Below are 24450 nucleotides of genomic sequence, written 5' to 3' on the forward strand. Positions count from 1 at the left end.
TAATGATTCAGTGGTGTCGTGGTTAAGCCATTGATCATAAGGCTGGTAGGTACAGGGTTCGCAGCCCGGTACCGGCTCCCATCCAGAGTGAGTTTTAATGATTCAGTGGTGTCGTGGTTAAGCCATTGATCATAAGGCTGGTAGGTACAGGGTTCGCAGCCCGGTACCGGCTCCCATCCAGAGTGAGTTTTAATGACTCGGTGGTGGTGTGGTTAAACCATTGATCATAAGGCTGGTAGGTACAGGGTTCGCAGCCCGGTACCGGCTCCCATCCAGAGTGAGTTTTAATGATTCAGTGGTGGTGTGGTTAAACCATTGATCATAAGGCTGGTAGGTACAGGGTTCGCAGCCCGGTACCGGCTCCCATCCAGAGTGAGTTTTAATGATTCAGTTGGTAGGTGAAGACCACTACACCTTCTTCTCTCTCACTAACAACTAACAATCGTCTGTCTTGGACAGACAGCCCAGATGGCTCAGGTATGTGAGTCCAGGACAGCGTGCTTGAACCTTAATTGGATATAAGCATGGAAATAAGTTGAAATGAAATGAAAATCTAGAAATTTATCCAGTTATCGTATTATCTTGCCAGTATAGTTATCGTATTATCTTGCCAGTATAGTTATCGTATTATCTTGCCAGTATACACAGACCAGCAAAAGAAACCCAAGAATTATTTATCCAGTTATCGTATTATCTTGCCAGTATACACAAGACCAGCAAAAGAAACCCAAGAATTATTTATCCAGTTATCATATTATCTTGCCAGTATACACAGACCAGCAAAAGAAACCCAAGAATTATTTATCCAGTTATCGTATTATCTTGCCAGTATACACAGACCAGCAAAAGAAACCCAAGAATTATTTATCCAGTTATCGTATTATCTTGCCAGTATACACAAGACCAGCAAAAGAAACCCAAGAATTATTTATCCAGTTATCGTATTATCTTGCCAGTATACAGACCAGCAAAAGAAACCCAAGAATTATTTAATCTATGAAAATATAGAAATTTATCCAGTTATCGTATTATCTTGCCAGTATACACAGACCAGCAAAAGAAACCCAAGAATTATTTAATCTATGTAAATTATAACCTATATCAAATTTAAAAATAATATTATTAATTACAGCACAAACATCATCATTGCTTTAAATTGATTACTTTAAATTCACTAAGCTGAGTAATTTGTAAATTTTGTGAATTGATAGTTAATATATTTTTTTTAATTAGAACTCCACAATTGCACACAATTCCATTATGATTTTGGATGTCGTATTTCTTTTTGGGGTTCAGTATATTAGTGGTTGCAAGGTAGAAGTACATCGAATAAATGATAAAATGATGAATGTTTAACGACACCCCAGCACAAAAATACACATCGGCTGTTGGGTGTCACAAATGGTAATCATCCAATAAACTGCACTGGGCTAGCTTTTCCATTAATAATCACATGGTTGGGTTGTGATAGTTGTGCCAATTATTCCTAGTACCAATTACTGCTGAACCCCCCCCCCCCCCCCCCACCCCCACATGTTAATATTTGTAGGCCATTTTTCATGTGTTCATGTACAAATGAGTTAATAAAAACATTATTTTTTTTAACGCTTGAAATTAGAGACTTGATATATAGCCGAGATTGAGTTATAAGTGAAGATAAATGGTTTTAATTCCGATTTAAAAAGTGATTATTTTTAATAGCTATAAGAAGAAAATGTTTCTAAAGACTGAGGCAAGAAAAATATTAATTGTCATTAAATCATGAATTTTGGTTTGTTTTTAAAGTTGTATTTCTTTGCATAACCCTTCATAAGAGATGCTCTCCTGTTTAATTGGAATACTCAGTTTTACAATATAAAACGATTAAAATGGTAGTCCGATGTTGCCGGTTTTTGGTTTTTGAAATGAAAATACATATATGTAAACTCAGTCTAAATAGATCATTGCATGGAGGAGTACTAGTCACAAACAATGCTACTTGGTATTATTTAACACTGGGCGGAATCTAGCTCAGTCTGTAGAGTACAGTTTGTTTTGTTTAATGACACCACTAAAGCACATTGATTTGTTAATCATCAGCTATTAGATGTCAACCATTTTTGTAATTTTGACATATAGTCTTATAGAGGAAACCCGCTACATTTTAGCAGCAAGAGACCTTTTATATGCACCATCCCACAGACAGGATAGCACACACCACTGCATTTCATATATTGAGGGAGAAAACCCGCTGTCGTCACTTCAAGGGCTACAATTTTCTATTAGCAGCAAGGGATTTTTTATATGCACCATCACATAGACAAGATAGCACATACCACACTATTTGACATATACTATTTGTGGGGCATTGGTGAGAATGGGGAGGGGGGGACAACAATCAAAGATTGAGTCCACTAGGTGGATTCGATCCTGTGACCCTAACATGAGTGCTCTACCAACTGAGTTAGATCGTGCCTCTCATAGTTAAGAGTTCTAGTCGTATTTTAACCTATTTATCAGACTGGTATATACATCATGTACATCATGCTAATACTGAGACACCAATCTGCCCTCTCCACCCCCACCCCCACCCCCTTCTTCTGCAAAATAACATTTTAAAAATGTTTTTATTATTGATTAGAAATCTCTTTACTCATTATTTTGAAAACATGCACCCTACCCTAGTCCGCTTCGTCCTACTTTTCCTCTCCGTACTCTACTTAGTCAATAAAGGAAAACATGGCTTATCTCCATTAGCACCAATGACAGGTTGATTAATCCCATTTCAAGTGACAGTTAATACCTGACACTGATATAGTACCATGTGTAAGTGTCATTTCCAATACTAATCACATTCAGGTGGCCACTAAGACAATTTTAATGAAAATTATACACCACCATTTTTTTTTTTTTTTAAATTATTACATTAATTCATGAACATTTTTGGAATGAAAATCTGAAACTATTTATAATATAATGACTTAATACTCTATAATTATAACAAAAGACATAATAAACATCAAAAGGTTGCCTTTTATATATATTTTGTTTCCCATTTTCTTAAGAAACAATACAAAATTTAAAATAGATTATACAAAATTGACTTCAACCTAGAAACTGCCCCAGTGAAGTGGTAAGCTGTACCAAGTTTCACACTGATCCAATCAAAACTTTAGGAGATAAACTTCAAAGGAAAAGTTGATGGATGGATGACAGAATGCTGGACAAGACAAATTGGATCAGAAAAGCTTCACTGATGAGCTAAAAATATTTTGTTTCCATCAACAGTCTACTTTGTAGTAATAAACACATTATATATTTAAGCATAATTAGGCCACAATAAAATATTACTTGGTTCTGATTTTCACCCACCGTATTAAAAAGGTACCAGTTACCCACACCCCCACTTTTTTTTATAGGATTCTCCGATATGCCAAAACCAAAACCACTTGTGTTGATACTGAAAATAAAAACGCATGTTTAAAGGTTTTCTATTTGAGTACTGGTATTAAAGTTTTCTATTTGAGTACTGGTATTAAAGTTTTCTATTTGAGTACTGGTATTAAAGTTTTCTATTTGAGTACTGGTATTAAAGTTTTCTATTTGAGTACTGGTATTAAAGTTTTCTATTTGAGTACTGGTATTAAAGTTTTCTATTTGAGTACTGGTATTAAAGTTTTCTATCTTTCAACATCCTTGCCTAGTTCTTAATATTCAACTTCAAACAAACAAAAAAAGCTCCCTCTCCCCCAATTTGGCGAAAAATTCAATGATCACCAACTATTTTTGTTTTACTTGGCCTGTGTTTGATGTGTTACTTTGATGAATAACATAACATAGCCAGAAGAATTTGATCCCCACATCTTTAACAGAAATAGCTTCAGTCTTCATAACATTTACCCAAAGCCTCATAAACTAAGCAGATGGCACCATTTTATAGATAACCATACAATACTTCATTTCTAATACATCTTCCCAAGACATACTTCCTTTCATTATTCGCTGTCTGTTGTAAATTACACACACGGTTTACAATCTTAAGATTTTGTTGCTGGTGCATTGCAAATGAATAATCGAGTCCACTGATTCCAGTGACACTGCAATAAAGCAGCACATTTTGCGTCTGATGTTTGTATAAAACACAAAACTCAGTAGACATGAAATTCTTTTCATCGTGTAATCTACATCTCCTGTGTTCAGTTAAGTGAAGTTAACAGGGAGCCACAAATTGGTCAAACTGATGGAAGTTTTAAAGAAGGCATTTTCAGATAGTTCAGGAGCAGTACATAGGATAATGGATGCCTCCCAGAAAAATAGTTTAAAAGATTTAGAGAAGACCCTATATTCTTGTTTCCTGATTTCTGTTTTAATGTTCAGCTGAGTTCCTTTGGTCATAGGATCGAATCCTCTCAGTGGACCAACTCTCTGACTGGATTTTTTCCCCCCATCCCAACCAGTGCCCATAACTGGTATAGCAAAGGCTGTGCTATGTACGTTAAAACCAAGTAATAAGTTTATGCTATAACTTAAATCAAAAGTAATAGTTTTATTTATTACTGATATAATGAGAAAAAACACATTATGAACTACAGTGTACAATTATTTGGTTCCTAACATAGTGCTATTTTGGCACATGGTCAAGAGAGAGAGAAAGAGAAAAAAGATATCTTTTATATGCACTTTCCCAGTCAGGACAGTACACACCATGACCTGTGATGTACCTGGAAAACCCCAACAGGTCTGCTGAGGAGATTTGATCCTACAAGCCAAGCATCTCATTCAAGCACTCTACAGATACAATGAAATGAAGGACCCCCAAGACGAGCACACGAAAGCATGTGCAGTGTGCACAAGCGAAACAAACACGTCTTACCACATGGAGCTCCAGACTGGGAATGGGTCCATCATGGTGATCAATTCTGTGACCTATCTCTGGCGAGTGCACTACCACTGGACTACTACATCCCAACTTGACATAATGTCAAATACTTTACAGCAAAATCAAATTCTGATGACATCATAATATATTATATCAATACTGTTTATCTTTTCTGTACAAGTATCTCTTTTCTCAATTTTTTAAAAACCATCATTACCAATATCTGCGTAACATCATGCATTCATAACCTTTCCGAAGCATACACTGTATGTATATAAATAGCTTTTTTATTACCTAATAAAACGTGAAAAAGTAAAAATAGAGTTTAAAAGTAGAAAGGTGTTAAAAAAAGAAGAGTAAGAATTAATCACAGCCATTCAATCACCACCAATCAAACACTGCATACTATTATCATAATAATGTTATTAAATATGTCGCCTGGGGCAATTACAGCCAGCCTGGGGCAATTACAGCCAGCCTGGGGCAATTACAGCCAGCCTGGGGCCAATACAAATGAGGAGGACCAATAACCAGGCCAATATGATACAGGTCATTTGCAGTATGTTATGGATTGTTGACTAACAAAAATAAATAGAATCACCACCAATCGAACATTACATACATTAACAAAATATGCTACCTTACTGTTGAAACACTGACAGAAAAGGTAGTTTATTTTGTTTAATGACACCACTAGATAGCTGGAACAAAAAATAGCCCAATGGGCCCATCAATGGGATCGATCCTAGCTTGAGGTGAGCTGCATTACAAATGGACTACGTCCCACTCCCTATGTACAATCACTGCTAATTGTGACAAATATTACATGTCATATTAGATACAACTGTCACCAGTCAACATTACATAGTATATTAAACAGACACAATTGCCACCAATCATACATTACATACTATACTAAATAGATCATGCAAGAATCACCTTTCCATCAAACATTATATTAAGTCCAAAACCAGTTCAAGCAAACATATCCAAATAAAAAGGCAATAAATATTTTGCTTAAAATAAAAAATAAAAATATTTATACATGTGTATTACCAAATGAAAAAGACAATAATTACTTTGCTAAAAATAATTTAAGCAAAACATATCCAATCAAAAGGTAAAATGTATTTTACTATTCATGCATGTTTAAACCAAAGGTGAATACAAGTTAATTAAAAAAAATATAAAAATAAAATCAGCAATGAGAAATTTAATCATTGTCCGCATACAAAACAAAGTGTAACTAAACATTGAACAAAGTGTAACTAAACATTGAACAAAGTTAAAAGAAAACAAGTTTAATAATAAGGGATTCATTAATTTAGTGCGTTGAAAATGGATCTAATTAATTTAACAAACTAAAAAGAAAACAAGTTTAGTAACAAGGATTTCATTAATTTAGTCTGTTGAAAATGTGTCTAATTAATTTAACAAACTAAACAGAAAACAAGTTTAATAAAAAGGAATTCATTAATTTAGTGTATTGAAAATAAGTCTAATTAATTTAACAAACTAAACAGAAAACAAGTTTAATAAAAAGGAATTCATTAATTTAGTGTGTTGAAAATAAGTCTAATTAATTTAACAAACTAAACAGAAAACAAGTTTAATAAAAAGGAATTCATTAATTTAGTCTGTTGAAAATGTGTCTAATTAATTTAACAAACTAAACAGAAAACAAGTTTAATAAAAAGGAATTCATTAATTTAGTGTATTGAAAATAAGTCTAATTAATTTAACAAACTAAACAGAAAACAAGTTTAATAAAAAGGAATTCATTAATTTAGTGTGTTGAAAATAAGTCTAATTAATTTAACAAACTAAACAGAAAACAAGTTTAATAAAAAGGAATTCATTAATTTAGTCTGTTGAAAATGTGTCTAATTAATTTAACAATCTAAACAGAAAATAAGTTTAACTAAAGGGGATTTATTATATCAGTGTGTTAAAAATGGGTTAAAGCAGCTTTTAAAATGTTTTGTTTAATACAATGATTTATTAAACATTTGCTATTGGATGTCAATTTTTAACAAATTAATTTAAAGCAGTAAACATAAATGAATACACATTATTTATATATACACAAAGATATACATATGTTATACACTTACATTTAAGCTTGTAATTATAATCATTTAAAAAAACATATGTGTAACTTTCCCCAATGGTAAACTATATCAATTATTGCTAATTTCATCTTCCGTGTAGTGTGGTATACTATAGATTATTTCAGAATACCCAACGTCTAGCGGTAATCTTGTAACATTTTAAATACCGGTAAGACACTTTAATAGGTTTTACAAAGCTATGGGGAATGGTGTCATCCAACAGAAACGTCTAGTAATGGAAATGTTTCAGGTCTGTGGGTTTATAAGTGTTAAGCTTAAAAGGTCAATTTAAAAATTGTTTCAAAAATATCCATTTAATCTGCTTACAAGGAAAAATGCTGTGAAAGCATTAAGGAACATAATGGCATTTTAATGCCTTGCTTTTGACAGGTGCTAGAAAGGAGACAAAATGTCATCTGTATGATCACGCAAACCACAGAGTTGTGTTAAAAATAGATTACACAAAAAGTGTTTTACCTCTCTATCATGAATGTTTTATAGTCCGTAAAACCTTCATAACAAATGTTTTTTTTACAAAAATCCATTTCACGTTTTAAAGTCGGTAAACTTTCAAAACTATCTTGATTTTTAGTTTTTTAACTGATGTTTTATTGTCAGTAAATGTTCAAAACAATACTGATTTCTATGTTTTAATCTCATGTTTCAGTCAGTAAAGCTTCAAAACAAAACTGATTTTATGTTTTAATCTCATGTTTTAGTCAGTAAACCTTCAAAACAAAACTGATTTTATGTTTTAATCTCATGTTTTAGTCAGTAAACCTTCAAAACAAAATGGATTTCTATGTTTTAATCTCATGTTTTAGTCAGTAAACCTTCAAAGCAAAATGGATTTCTATGTTTTAATCTCATGTTTCAGTCAGTAAACCTTCAAAACAATACCGATTTCTATGTTTTAATCTCAATACTGATTTCTATGTTTTAATTTCATGTTTTAGTCAGTAAACCTTCAAAACAAAACTGATTTCTATGTTTTAATATCATGTTTTTTCTTTGGTACTGGGTACATGTTTATTTGAGTAGGTAACTATTTTGTGAAATTAATCCCTATGTGAAGGTGTGTATCTTAATACAAGGTGGCCATTTGAGCAGGTTTGACACTAGTGTTCTTTGTATTTTCCATTTTTAAATTAGCACATGCATATTTAAATTAATAATATTAGTATTAAATTCATTTTTATATTAATATTTGATATACTGTTTGTACATATATTTAGTAAATAAATACTTTTTATTGGTATCCAACATTTAATATTATGTTCCTCTGCAGCAAGTTACCAATTGTGAACGATAAGTCGTGTTGAATTATGGGATTGTTCTCATTTGTTACAAAAGAACACCTTGCAGAATAGTGATAGAAGCCACACTTTGTTAGGTAAGCGAGACAGTTCTGCAGACACGTTTACCTTTCAGTGTCGGTCTTTATATTGGGTGGCATTCTCTGCAGCACAGAAATGTAACAAGTTGAGAATCAATAATAAACAAAACATCAATAAACGAATATGACAAGCAAATGGAATAATAAACTATTAAAAAACTTATTACTGCAGCTATAATCTAATCTCTATTCATACATTTTTCAATAAAAACACATACCACATATGTGATGAAAAATAATAATAATTAAACAAAAAAAAATGAATGCCAGCACTATATTTTAACAGTGGTAAATGATCAAAATAATCAATAAATGAAATAATGAAATGATACACATGAATAATATACTTCAATATCTTTTCACACAATCACACTTCCTGCTACAGATGAACACACAATGTTCTTGAAGGAAAAATATTAGAATATACATGTATGTAATTGTAAATTATCAAATGATAACAAAAATACCCAGAGTACATGTATATAGGCTCATTAATATTTTTAAGTATTAAATTTTTTTAATTATTCAAAGTCCTTTGACTTTTTCTCACTTCATGTTTATTGCACTTTTGAAATTTAACATTACTAGACTTGAATACTGAAATAAATAAAAAAAACTTCAAAAACAAGAAAGAAAAGAAAAAGAAAACCCACATAAAAAGACAACCAATAACTCCCAAGAAACAATAAAACTATCATGACAATAAACCATTTGCTATGACAACACAACATTTTCAGAATTATTCGAAATCATTGATCTTTGATCATTTGTGATGGTGCAGTAATCTATATCAGGCATACATGTACACCTGAGAAACGTCTGCTAAGAAGATGCTGTGGGCTTAACCTTTACCCAATTAACGTCTCACAAGATGGTCTTGGATTCCGTATGCCTACGTGATGACCGATACAGCTAGTCCTTCCATGGAGGGACCAACTTCCAAACATCACTCTAACCAACCTGGCCAACCAATCTGCGAGAGAAGTTAATGCTGCCTGATCTCCAGGGTCCTGATCCTTGAAGCAGTCTTAGCACTAAGACGATCTAAAGTGCATAACTACATTACACACTTAAGGTGATCTCAGAACTAAAATCATTTTGTTGTTAATTTTTGTAAATAGTTAACACCTCATATTAAATTCCTTGGAATTTAATTGCAAATTTAATTGTATTTATGCGGGGGTTAAGACATGTTTATTTAGGGGTCTATTTGGCGTTGCGGTAAGCAATTTGGCAGGAGTAATTAAGGTGACCATGCAGCGCATGATTGTTTCTTTTATGGTCATGTGATGGGCACTTGTTGGAATTGGCGCCGAAGTGGAAGGTAAGAAATCTCTGTGATTTTCTGGTTTATAGTACATTAATAAGCTTCGGTCCATTGTCTGTGGTTCAAAAGTGAGCAAATATGGTTGTCAAAGTTGCGATCATGGGCCATAGTTACATTAGTAGGCTGGGTGACTTCATGAATAGGACAAATTCAGATTGGGAAAATATGAGGTTGGAAGATTCAGAAGTTTCGGTGAAATTTGTCGGCAAAGGGGGTAGTCTAGTGAAAGACATATATCGAGGTCAATTTCGTGAACATTTGTCAACATATAACCCACATGTGGTTTTATTACAAGTCGGCGGAAATAATGTGGACAGTTGGGATAATGCATCTGACAAGATAGCTACAGATATTATGTCCATAGTGGAATGGCTTCGCATTGGGTGTTTGGTTGGCCATGTATGCGTGATGCAACTTTTGCCGAGACAAAAAACTCGCCACCTTCCTACTCCTGTCTACAACACCAAGATAAGAGCAATTAATCAAAGACTGAAATCCTTGATCACTGATAAAATGTTTGTGTCTTATCATAAGCACAGAGGTCTCAAAGACAGCCCTTCAAATGATTACTGCCGGGACAGGGTTCACCTAAACAAATCGCACGGTTTGCCAAAGTATGTGCAGAGTGTTCTGGGAGCAGTCATTAAATCGTATTGCACAGTTATCCCAGAACACAATAAGTATATGTAAAAAAAATTTTTTTTAAATTACAATTGTGCTTGAAGGATATACATGTACATGTATGGTATTTTACTCTACAGATCACGTGGGCCTTTCTGACTTTCATTGTGTGGTTTAAATATAATTTCAAGTAATTTTAGATCACGTGGGCCTTTGTGACTTTGATATTTGTGATTTAAAAATTGATTTAAGATATTTTAAATCACATGGGCCTTTGTGGCTTTCATAGTTGTGGTTTACAATTAGTTTAAAATTAATTTAATATATTTTAGATCACGTGGGCCTTTGTGGTTTTCATAGTTGAATTGAATACTGAATACATATTGAATACTGATTTCTATGTTTTAATATCATATTTTAGTCAGTAAATATTGTATTGAATGCTGATTTCTCTGTTTTAATCTCATGTTTTAGTCAGTAAATATTGTATTGAATACCGATTTCTATGTTTTAATATGTTTTAGTCAGTAAATATTGTATTGAATACTGATTTCTATGTTTTAATATCATGTTTTTTCTTTGGTACTGGGTACATGTTTATTTGGGTAGGTAACTATTTTGAGAAATTAATCCCTGTGTGAAGGTGTGTATCTTAATACAAGGTGGCCATTTGAGCAGGTTTGACACTAGTGTTCTTTGTATTTTCCATTTTTAAATTAGCACATGCATATTTAAATTAATAATATTAGTATTAAATTCATTTTTATATTAATATTTGATATACTGTTTGTACATATATTTAGTAAATAAATACTTTTTATTGGTATCCAACATTTAATATTATGTTCCTCTGCAGCAAGTTACCAATTGTGAATGATAAGCAGTGTTGAATTATGGGATTGTTCTCATTTGTTACAAAAGAACACCTTGCAGAATAGTGATAGAAGCCACACTTTGTTAGGTAAGCGAGACAGTTCTGCAGACACGTTTACCTTTCAGTGTCGGTCGTATGTTGGGTGGCATTCTCTGCAGCACAGAAATGTAACAAGTTGAGGATCAATAATAAACAAAACATCAATAAACGAATATGACAAGCAAATGGAATAATAAACTATTAATAAACTTGTTACTGCAGCTATAATCTAATCTCTATTCATACATTTTCCAATAAAAACACACACCACATATATGATGGAAAAATAAATAAATATATATACATACATATATATATATATATATATATATATATATATATATATATATATAAATGACGAGTTCAGGCGCAAAACGCAATATAAACCATTTTCTTTCTGTTTTTTAGTTAAAGCCATTATTGTATGTCAGTAAGAGCTAATTGTAGGCCCTCTGATTTGCTGCAAAATGCGATTGATCTGTATGAAGTTGTATTGGGTAAATCCCGTATGTTTTTTTTTATCAAAACGCGATATACACCAATTAAAAACATAACTTTTACTGAAAATGAATTTTTTTTATATATATCGCATTTTGCACCTAAACTCTTTGTATATATATATATATATATACTTATAGAATAAAGTTTCCGTGCACCAAATAAAATGGTCTTATATCAACTGTATAGTTTGTAAATGGTTAATTTGCTTTGACACCACTAGAGCACACTGATTTATTAATCATTGGCTATTGGATGTCAAACATTTGGTAATTTTAAAATATAGTCTTAAGAGAGGAAACCTGCTACATTTTTCCATTAGTAATAGCAAGGAATCTTTTTATGCACCATCCCACAGACAAGATAGCACATACCATAGCCTTTGATATGCCAGTCGTGGTTCACTGGCTGGAATGAGAATTTTGTAAATTGTTGAAATTTGTGACTCATATGAACACACAATAGTTGTTTAAATTGTCCCTTGATATTTACAAATGACCTATAAATAATTGATTGGCAATTATTTGATTTTTCTTTCAATACTGTTAAATATATGTCTTGTGCAATACTTGTATAGGCACCTTTTTCTGTGAGTACATATTAACAGTTGTATAAACGATAAAAATAATCAATAAATAAAATCATGAAATGATAAATATGAATACCAGCACTATATTCTAACAGTGGTAAATGATCAAAATAATCAATATATGAAATAATGAAATGATACACATGAATAATATACTTCAATATCCTTTCACACAATCACACTTCCTGCTACAGATGAACACACAATGTTCTTGAAGGAAAAATACTAGAATATACATGTATGTAATTGTAAATTATCAAATGAAATCATTTAACAAAAATACCCAGAGTACATGAATATACGCTCAGTAATATTTTTAAGTATTCAAAGTTTTTAATTATTCAAAGTCCTTTGACTTTTTCTCACTTCATGTTTATTGCACTTTCGAAATTTAACATTACTAGACTTGAATACTGAAATAAATAATAAAACTTCAAAAACAAGAAAGAAAAGAAAAAGAAAAACCACACAAAAAGACAACCAATAACTACCAAGAAACAATAAAACTATCATGACAATAAACCAGTTGCTATGACAACACAACATTTTCAGAATTATTCGAAATCATTGATCTTTGATCATTTGTGATGGTGCAGTAATCTATATCAGGCATACATGTACACCTGAGAAACGTCTGCTAAGAAGATGCTGTGGGCTTAACCTTTACCCAATTAACGTCTCACAAGATGGTCTTGGATTCCGTATGCCTACGTGATGACCGATACAGCTACAGTCCTTCCATGGAGGGACCAACTTCCAAACATCACTCAAACCAACCTGGCCAACCAATCTGCGAGAGAAGTTAATGCTGCCTGATCTCCAGGGTCCTGATCCTTGAAGCAGTCTTAGCACTAAGACAATCTAAAGTGCATAACTACATTACACACTTAAGGTGATCTCAGAACTAAAATCATTTTGTAGAATGTGGCCCAGACCATTATTTTCTGAATGGCAGTAAGTCTTGTTTAACTCAATCTGAGTTATTTTCTGAATGGCAGTAAGTCTTGTTTAACTCAATCCGAGTTATTTTCTGAATGGCAGTAAGTCTTGTTTAACTCAATCTGAGTTATTTTCTGAATGGCAGTAAGTCTTGTTTAACTCAATCCGAGTTATTTTCTGAATGGCAGTAAGTCTTGTTTAACTCAATCTGAGTTATTTTCTGAATGGCAGTAAGTCTTGTTTAACTCAATCTGAGAATCTTTTCTACATGAACACTTATGTTTTGTTATTGGAATTTAAACCTTTTGGCTACCCTTCAAAACAAGTTGTATTTATTACTTATTTAGTTATTTATTAGTTTTTGTAAATAGTTAAAACCTCAGTCCTTGGAATTTAATTGCATTTATGCGGACTATTTGGCGTTGCGGTAAGCAATTTGGCAGGAGTAATTAAAGTGACCATGCAGTGCATGATTGTTTCTTTTATAGTCATGTGATGGGCACTTGTTGGAATTGGCGCCGAAGTGGAAGGTAAGAAATCTCTGTGATTTTCTGGTTTATAGTACATTAATAAGCTTCGGTCAATTGTCTGTGGTTCAAAAGTGAGCAAATATGGTTGTCAAAGTTGCGATCATGGGCCATAGTTACATTCGTAGGCTGGGTGACTTCACGAATAGGACAAATTCAGATTGGGAAAATATGAGATTGGAAGATTCAGAAGTTTCGGTGAAATTTGTCGGCAAAGGGGGTGGTCTAGTGAAAGATATATATCGAGGTCAATTTCGTGAACATTTGTCAACATATAACCCACATGTGGTTTTGTTACAAGTGGGCGGAAATGATGCAGACAGTTGGGATAATGCATCTGACAAGATAGCTACAGATATCATGTCCATAGTGGAATGGCTTCGCGTTGGATGTTTGGTTGGCCATGTATGCATGATGCAACTTTTGCCGAGACAAAAAACTTGCCACCTTCCTACTCCCGTCTACAACACCAAGATAAGAGCAATTAATCAAAGACTGAAATCCTTGTTCGGTGATAAAATGTATGTGTCTTATCATAAGCACAGAGGTCTCAAAGACAGCCCTTCAAATGATTACTGCCGGGACAGGGTTCACCTAAACAAATCGCACGGTTTGCCAAAGTATGTGCCGAGTGTTCGGGGAGCGGTCATTAAATCATATTGCACAGTTATCCCGGACACACAGTAAGTATATGTTAAATGGGTTTTTTTAAATTACAATTGTGCTTGAAGGATATACATGTACATGTATGGCATTTTACTTTACAGATCAGGTGGGCCTTTCTGACCTTTATAGTGGAGTTTAAATATAATTTCAAGTAATTTTAGATCACGTGGGCCTTTGTGGCTTTCATAGTTGTGGTTTAAAATTAGTTTTAAATATTTTAGATCACATGGGCCTTTGTGGCTTTCATAGTTGTGGTTTAAAATTAATTTATGGTAATTTAGATCACGTGGGCCTTTGTGGCTTTCATAGTTGTGGTTTACAATTAGTTTAAAATTAATTTAATATATTTCAAATCACATGGGCCTTTGTGGCTTTCATTGTTGTGGTTTAAAATTAATTTAAGATATTTTAAATCACGTGGGCCTTTGTGGCTTTCATAGCTGTGGTTTAAAATTAATTAAGGTATTTTAGATGACATGGGCCTTTGTGGCTTTCATATATGTTTTTATTTTACTTTTTCTGCGTGTAATGGCACCACAAAGACCACACAGAGCAGCAAAAGACCGACACACTACAGTCCGGCCGTGTGTGCGAAGGCAAGCGACCAGGGAAATGACATCATCAGTTACACCACCAACCCATGAGGCTACAGAGTCGGTGTCACAGATTTAGCATGTACCTCTTGTGGAGCTAACCAGCCAAGTTTCAGCAATTGCGGCAGAAGTGGTGAGGTTGATGAAAGCCGAAGGGTTGGTGATGAGATCAGATGCAAGTAATCCAGGTCCCACTGCCACTGTCACTCATCACACTGCTGATGCTACCGCAACACATCCAGCTGCCACTGCAACATGTCCAGCTCCGCCAGATGATGACGAGCATGTGCCAATTGTGGCAACTTCGGGTGCAAATGAGCAAAGTAGCTCATTTTTGCATGAGGCAATAGGCAACTTGACAGGTACCTCAGCACTGTGTCAATCGACTGATAATTTACTACCAATATATGACAGTAGCAGCAGCATCTCCCATCCATTAGATATTAATGTTGACATTAGGATCAAGCAAAACATTTAGGCTGATCAATTCATAGAATTTGGGTCACTGCTACAAAACAGGCCCTGTGACCAGTTCGATGTAGCATTTCAGCTGAATACCTTTTCCCTCATTCCAAAAGCGAAGCCCATTCCCATCCGAACAATGGAGTTTTGGAATTCAGCATTCCAAATTTACGTAACGATTCTGGTCAAGGCCAGGCCTGAGTTGACTGCTTCACTAATGAAGTATGCCAACATAGTGCAAAGAATTGCAAAGAGGGCGGGATATTATACTGCTATTACATACAACATTAAGTTCCGTAAGTGGCGACAGGCTTCGCCTGAGCTACTACCATTTGATCAACCAAATAATGAGTTGTATCTTGAGGCTATGACATCTGGCAGTACTCCAACACACAAGTACCCACAGGGTGGTACAGGGCAAAGTATCTCAAAGCAGCACAAGTTTTGCTATGCCTTCCAAAATAAAGGGGTCTGCCATAGATCAGGCTGTGGGTTCAAGCATGCATGTAAGCTCTGTGGGGGACAACATTCCTTTTGTAGATGCAACAAGTCCGATAACCCACAGTCTACCATATCCCCAAGTAGCTCAAGCCAGTCCCACAACAGTGCTCCTAACAAAAACATCTGAGCAAATACACACAACACCGGTCAAAATTGATATTCTCTGTCAATTCTTACATGGTTACGAATACGAATCAATACCATTTTTGAAAGATGGTTTTAAGGAAGGTTTTTCTTTAAATTATAATGGTCCACGCACATTTAGACTCGGACTACAGTTAAAGTCTGCTATTGAAAATCCAACTGTTAGCAAACAAAATTAAAGAAGAAATAGAACTTGGTAGGATTGCAGGTCCTTTTAGCACACCACCTTTTCGTAACTTACAGATATCCCCATTAGGGTTGGTAAGTATAGAGTATAGGTGAGTATTGAATCATCCATCATCTTTCATATCCACTTGGATTCTCTATCAATGATGGAATTGCATATTATGATAAAACTGTACAGTATAAGACATTAGATACAGCTATCTATTTAATTAACAATACTGGATCTGGGGTTTTGTTAGCTAAAACAGACATTGAGTCTGCCTTCAGAATAATTCCTATAAAACACGAGGATTATGAACTGTTGGGCATGCAAATATCAGGTATGTACTATTATGACAGATGCTTGCCTATGGGGTGTGCAATATCATGCCAGTTGTTTGAAAAATTCAGCTCTGCCTTACACTGGATAATGGAAAATTATTTTAAGGTAAGTGCTATGGTTCATGTGTTGGATGATTTTCTGTTTATAGGTCCACCCAATACAATCAATTGTCAATCCGCTTTAGAAAATTTCTTACACCTGTGTCAGTGTACAGGAATCCCAATTAAACGGGAAAAAACTGTCGCTCCAACAACATCTATCATTTTCTTGGGCATTGAATTGGATACCAACTTGATGGTAGCCAGTTTTTTTTTTTGTTTTTTTTTACATTTCAGGCAGGTCCCGAACATGCCGGGTGCCCCATTTATTTCAGAAAAGACCTCCCTATTTACAATAAACCAGGTTCTCCTTGAATGTCGCCAATAAGGATATACATATAAGTGTCAGTGCTTGTTTCAAAATAATATACATTTTAATTAGTGCATGTTTGTATTTTTGTTTTCTTTACTGTGATTAGTGTATATGGCTTAGGTGATGTGTATTTACAATATATAAACCTGGTAGCCAGATTACCATTGGAGAAAATTGAAAAAATCTAAAGTTCTTTGTAACGTTTCCTGGGAAAGGAAAAAGCTACACTTAAGGAAATACAGTCATTGATAGGTTTGTTGAATTTTGCCTGTAGAGTGATAGTTCCAGGCAGACCATTTTTGCATAGGTTAATTAATCTAACCTGTAAGGTTTTCAAACCACATCATCATATCAGGTTAACCAAGGATGCAAAATTGGACTTACGGGTATGGGCATTATTTATAGACCATTTCAATGGAACTAATATGTTTTTACCGAATGTTTCGGAATCATCACAGAAATTAAACATGTATACAGATGCGAGTAACTTGGGTTTTAGTGCAATACTGGACTGTCAGTGGTTCTTTGGTGAATGGGGTGAAGATATGATAGGGCACCATATCAACATTAAAGAACTATTTCCTATCGTGGTGGCTTTGGAACACTGGGGTCAACAACTAGCTAATAAATCTGTTCTTTTTTTCTCCGACAATTCAGCGGTGGTAGCTATAATAAATAAGCAGTCATAACCCAATGCCGTGTTTATGATTTTAATTAGAAGATTGGTGTTGGCTGCTTTAAAATTTAATGTGCAATTCAGAGCCAAACATATTCCAGGTAAACTCAACACCCTTGCTGCTGATTACCTCTATCATTTGCAGGTCACACAATTTCATCAGGAAGCGCCTTACATGGACGGTATACTAGCATTAATTCCGGAACAAGTGTGGCACAACTGGACTGTGCTACATTTCACTGATTCGGCATTGACTGATAGTTCAAAACAATTATATCGTAGAGCTTTCCTCCTACTTAACCAATTTGTAAAACAGGTCTTGAAGATTGAGTGTTGCTTGCCCATTAGTGTACAATCATTAGCACTGTTTATTGCACATATGGTCGATACGGCTTTTGCAACTTCCACCATTACAACATATCTTTCTGCAATAGGATATATGCACAAGATAGGGTGTTTTAGTAATCCCACCCAGTTTTTTGTCATTCGAAAAATGCTTGCTGGACTAGGAAAAAGTAATATGAAGCCAGATTTCAGACGGCAATAACGAACTGTATATTGCATCAGCTCATTAATCAAGATATCATCTTTCAAGATACAACAAGATCATGTTTAAAGGAATGTTTTTATTTGCATTCCATGCATTCCTAAGGGTCGGTGAAATCACATGTAATGGCAATAGCAAAAATATCCTTCAAATGTCAAATTTGCAGTTCTTCCGGAGAGGCATGAAATACCCGTCCAGATTGGAAATTAGCTTCCACACATTGAAGGGACATTATAACAAGGCACCAATCACACTGGTTCTTAATTCACAATTATCGGAGAATCTTTGTCCTGTAATCACGTTGTTTCAATACATCAAAGAGCGTGGACCAGTGCCAGGTAGCATTTTTAGGTTTCCGGGAGGGATAACCATTTCATACCGATACTTCTGCAGTACATTAAAGCAAGCACTACTAGCAGCTGGGTACAAATCCGATGAGTTCAGAAGTCACAGTTTTAGAATAGGCGCGGCAAGCAAGGCAGCGGAACAGAGGGTATTCAAAACTGATATTCAAGCCATGGGCAGATGGCATTCATTCAAATGCCTTTAAAAGCTATATCCCCTCCTTTGAAGTACGGTAAATTGAAAAATAACCAGCAGGGGTGTTTTATATAGGTAGACTATGCCGAATGCAGGGCATTCTTGTAGTTTACCGTATGAAATCTAACCTTATTTGATTCAGAGACATTTACTTATAATACACGAGATGTTGAATGCATGGCATTCTTGTAGTTTACCATATGAAATCTATAATACACGAGATGTTGAATGCATGGCATTCTTGTAGTTTACCATATGAAATCTAACCTTATTTGATTCAGAGACATTTACTTATAATACACGAGATGTTGAATGCATGGCATTCTTGTAGTTTACCGTATGAAATCTATATACACGAGATGTTGAATGCATGGCATTCTTGTAGTTTACCATATGAAATCTAACCTTATTTGATTCAGACACATTTACTTATAATACACGAGATGTTGAATGCATGGCTTTCCCATTTCCAATATAAAACTAGATTACAGTTGTTGGTAGATACATGATTACACCGTTTTTTTGCGTCGAATGCATGGCATTCTTGGTTATTATATAAATATGCTACTATTGTCAGAGACACAGAATTTCATGATTACAAGGATATACAGGTACATTTACATTGAATGCAGGGCATTCTTGTGATGGTACATGTATATAATGACTGAAGTTTTACTGGTTTTTATTTGACTATTGTACTACATGTAGCTAGCAGTTTGACTGACTAACCTCGCAGCATAAATGCATTTTATATTGGCAGACCATCTAACTGTTAAATTGGCCAGGCAGTTAACAGTTTCATTGGCCTCAAATTGATCAACATCGGACAAATTTTATTTCCCTACTAAATTCTGTTACTAAATCTGTCCATCCTCAAACTCACCCCACCTGTCCACTTGCCTCAAAAAAACTTTCTAATGACATCAGAGATTGTGCCCAGAAATGATAAACCTGAATCCTAAACAGAAGTAGAAATGAGAAACCTGTTTGTTTTGAAAGGCCAAATTCTGCATCAGATGACTGACAGAAATCAGATAAACAGACACTGGATACATCATCATAATATTGTTTCAACTGACAACCATAGGCTGCTGAATAACAGCAGTAGTTGCCAGGTTAGTATAACACAGCTCAACACCTGTAAGTAATGGAGGGTGAAACACTTACAGAAGAAAGGTTTAACCTACCACTCACAATGATAGTGCAGGTGCATATAATTAGCTTACAAAAAACAACAACAGAAGAAACAAAAAACATTAAAAAATCATTAAAAAAACTCACTTCCTGCAACTTTGTAAACATTACATGTAGGCACTGACCCCAGTTTTTATTAGGCAGTATAAAATATGTTCAGCTATTAAGAGCTTTCTGTTGCTATATTACTCAGTACTACCTACAACTTCTTGCTTAAATGATCAATTGCTGTTGCAAATTCCATGAGTTTCTGGTCATCCTGGTGTTTGCTATTAAGCAGTATAATATCAATTCCTGCAACTTTGTAAACATCACATTCAGGCACTGACCCCAGTTTTTATTAGACAGTTTAAAATAGTTTTAGCTTTCTTTTGCTATATTACTCAGTGCTATTTAAACTTCTTGCTAAAATTATCAATTGTTCTCACAAATTCTATGAATTTCTGGCCATCCTGGTGTTTAATATTAATCGGTATACAATATTTTCAGCTAGTAGAGCTTTCCACTGTTCAATTAAACACTAGTTACTTACAACTTGTTGCTTAAATTTTTAATTGTCACAAATTCTGTGAGTTTCTGGTCATCCTGGTGTTTGTAGAATTTCCTTATGCATTTTAAGTGAAACAGAAAAACCACATACATATCTCGTAAACTAGGGTCAATGATCTTACACTGAGGTTTCTTACCACACAACCAATCACTATCAGGTGGCATATGTATCACCACTGTAGACAATGTTATTTGCAGTTCAAGAAAAACATGGCAAAATAATAACTCAACACCAAAAAGCCACTAACAAAAAAAATAAAAAAATAAAAAATTATATATATATAGAGAGAGAGAGAGAGAGAGAGAGAGAGAGAGAGAGAGAGAGAGAGAGACAGACAGACAGACAGACAGACAGAGAGAGAGAGAGACAGAGACAGAGACAGAGACAGAGACAGAGACAGAGAGAGAGAGAGAGAGAGAGAGAGAGAGAGAGGTTATTACCAGAGTGCTTTTCGGTATCATCAGTATGATATATTAGGAATAAAAATTGTATAATGCGAGTATAATACATTATTTTTATTCCTAATATATGATATTGACGATACCGAAATACACGAGGGTAATAATCTCTTTATCATATAATCTCAAGCTTAATACAACGTGTTTTTGTAAACTGTACACACAACTTTAATTCCAGTCCGCCATTACTAGATATTCAAATGACGTAAGAATATGTGATGCGGTGTATTTTTGAATGGAAACGACGTCAAACTTGAATGACGTCATTTTGGATGTCCTTACATCAAAACAACCTAGGGCTTAACATTTTGTTGTTTTCTGAACGCTGGACAGCTTTCAGTGTCAAATTGTCATTGAAATGTTTTTATTTGATGACTATGAATGCATACGTCAATTATGGAGTGTCACACAATTACGTTTGCTTAAATGTCAATAAACCTAGTGCCATAACCTCGATTAATTTACATCTAATTTGCTAAGTTATCAAATTCTTAAAGTATGATCTTAAAAATATCACATACTTTGATTGCACTGAAAATGTAAGATATTATATGATAAATATATAGAGGATTCGTCACGAGTATTTTTTAATATGGAAAATATCAACCGAGTCTATGTTAATCGAAATTTGTTGAGGCTTTGCCTCAACAAATACCAATTAACTAGATGTTAAATTATTACATGGGTTTATGACATGGATATCATGGGTAAGTTATAGGATAAATATATATATGATAATAAATATAAAATACATAATTATTTTAGGAAAATAATCCATATAATACAGTAAGTACACAAATATAAAAATCATGATATAGTAGTCAAAAGATATTTAAATAAGTTATTAGATGACACACATTAACTGCCACCCTTCAACCCTCCGTTTTCAATATACTGTTAATGTATGTGTTCTACTTGTACATATACTGTTAATGTATGTGTTCTACTTGTACATATACTGTTAATCTATGTGTTCTACTTGTACATATACTGTTAATCTATGTGTTCTACTTATACATATATTGTTAATCTGTGTGTTCTACTTGTACATATACTGTTAATCTATGTGTTCTACTTGTACATATACTGTTAATCTATGTGTTCTACTTGTATATATATTGTTAATCTATGTGTTCTACTTGTACATATATTGTTAATCTATGTGTTCTACTTGTACATATATTGTTAATCTGTGTGTTCTACTTGTACATATATTGTTAATCTATGTGTTCTACTTGTACATATATTGTTAATCTATGTGTTCTACTTGTACATATATTGTTAATCTGTGTGTTCTACTTGTACATATACTGTTAATCTATGTGTTCTACTTGTATATATATATTGTTAATCTATGTGTTCTACTTGTACATATATTGTTAATCTGTGTGTTCTACTTGTACATATATTGTTAATCTATGTGTTCTACTTGTACATGTATTGTTAATCTATGTGTTCTACTTGTACATATTTTTACTATATTCATAATTAGCAAAACTATATAATGCTAGGTTCAGACTACCAACTGTAACGACAGACTTGGTCAACTCAACAATTGTGTTGTAATTTCCCCCACTCCTGGGACAACAACGTGTACACTCAGATTAACAATTAATCAGTCGTATGAGTTGTATGTCAGGGCTAGCTCTGGCACTCACAAATTTTAAAAAGCAAATGGCGAATTTTATTTTAATTTGGCAAAAAAATGACGTGTAATAATTGACATTTTGTTACAGAATATATTGTCATTTCTGCTATTTTTTAAGTTTAATAGAGAAATTATCTTCTCACCCAGAGCTAGCCCTGTATGTGACACAAATCGAGTTGTAAGAGATCTCAGACTAGCAACAGTCGTACAAATCGTCACATTGGCTAATTGGTCAACTCATCGTGACAGTTGGTAGTCTGACATTAGCATTACACAACAACATATCCATGTTAACTGCGATATCTTTATAGAATGATTTTCACTTCAATTATATTTACAACTGGAATTATTGATTTCAGCATTCATTTATTAATAATGCAGCGGTCTTATTATTAGTTTTCTATAGTTAAAATCCCATTACAACCAACATGTATTCATAACTTTATCATCAGGTCGATAAAACTTTCAAGTTCAAAACGGTGTGTAAATGTTAAAAGCTAATCTATTATGGGATATTTCTGTGAACTATAAATTGATTGCTGGATATTACAGCATACTGCATGTTAAGTACATGTCTTTTTTTAACATTTAAATGGATTTCTCAATAAGCTATAAAGTCAAAGTCACTCCATCGGGGGCAGGAGTTAGCTCAGTGGGTACACCAATGACCTGAGGTGCTTGGATCAAAGGAAAGAATCCCCTCAGGGGGCGGGATATGGCCCAGTGGTAAAGCACTTGCTTTATGCACGGTCGATTTGGAATCGATCTCCATCGGTGGGCCCACTGCCTATTTCTCGTTCCAGCCAGTGCACCACGACTGGTATATCAAAGGCCGTGGCATGTGTTATCCTGCCTGTGGAAAAGTGCATATAACAAATCGCTTTCTGCATTAGGAAAAATGTAGCAGATTTCCTCTGATGACTACAAGTCAAAATTACCAAATGTTTGACATCTGCAAGAAACTCAAAAAGATATATTTGGTCAGAGAAATGTGATGGAATCTTTTCGATTCCATCCAGAACTTTTATTACAATTTCTTCGAGATACTGACTTTTATTCTAAATTTTAATTGTATCTACATGTATGTGATATTAGTATTTTTGCACAATCCTTTACACTGTGTTTTATTTAAATCTTGAATTTTTATATTGATGAGGTTCATCATTTAATGTTTTGCTTTTACCATAGTTTGACACCCAATAGCCGATGTATTTTTCATGCTGGGGTGTCATTAAACATTCATTCATTCATTCAATAGCTCATGATTAATTAATCAATGTGCTCTAGTGGTGTCATTAAACAAAAACAAACAAAAGAATCCCCTCAGTGGACCCATTCTTTGATTGTTTTGTTTTTTTCACCATCCCAACCAGTGGAATGATAGAGCAAAGACTGTGGTATGTGCTGACCTGTTTGTAACAAAGTGCACATGCAAATGCAATTTTTTTTTATCTAATATAAAATGAGCCAACATCAATTAAACAGCCACCTGTGTATTAAAAATTGAACTTTCAATTGTCTTATCTGATCTGTATAAATAATGAATTAAGCAGACACTTGTGTTAAACAGGTGAACTGCCAGTTCTATTAATTCATCTGACATATATTGAGGAGGGCTGTAAAACTCACCGGCCTAGGTAATGTCATGGTTAAGCCATCTGACATAAGGCTGGTAGGTACTGGGTTCGCAGCCTGGTACCAGCTCCCACCCAGAGCTAGTTTTAATGACTTAATGGGTAGGTGTAAGGCTACTACACCCTCTTCTCTCTCACT

General features: G+C 34.1%; 1 protein-coding gene across 4 annotated transcripts in view; it reads right to left on the reverse strand.

Annotated features, from left to right (window-relative positions):
- Window positions 1-24450, reverse strand: part of LOC121381089 (tyramine receptor 1-like) — a 99138-nt gene that overhangs the window by 7002 nt on the left and 67686 nt on the right. For 2 of the 4 annotated variants that reach the window (XM_041510192.1, XM_041510190.1), the window contains 2 exons: window positions 11306-11339; window positions 8394-8428 (listed from right to left, as the gene is read on the reverse strand). The exons of 1 other annotated variant lie outside the window; for it this stretch is intronic. In XM_041510192.1, coding sequence (XP_041366126.1) covers window positions 8410-8428; window positions 11306-11339 — 53 coding nt within the window. In that variant the 3' untranslated portion in view covers window positions 8394-8409. The remainder of the gene's footprint in view (window positions 1-8393; window positions 8429-11305; window positions 11340-24450) is intronic. One more of the 4 variants, XM_041510191.1, reaches the window with a different exon arrangement.

This window comes from Gigantopelta aegis, chromosome 9, assembly GCF_016097555.1.
Source record: "Gigantopelta aegis isolate Gae_Host chromosome 9, Gae_host_genome, whole genome shotgun sequence".
Classification (NCBI taxonomy): Eukaryota; Metazoa; Mollusca; class Gastropoda; order Neomphalida; family Peltospiridae; genus Gigantopelta; species Gigantopelta aegis.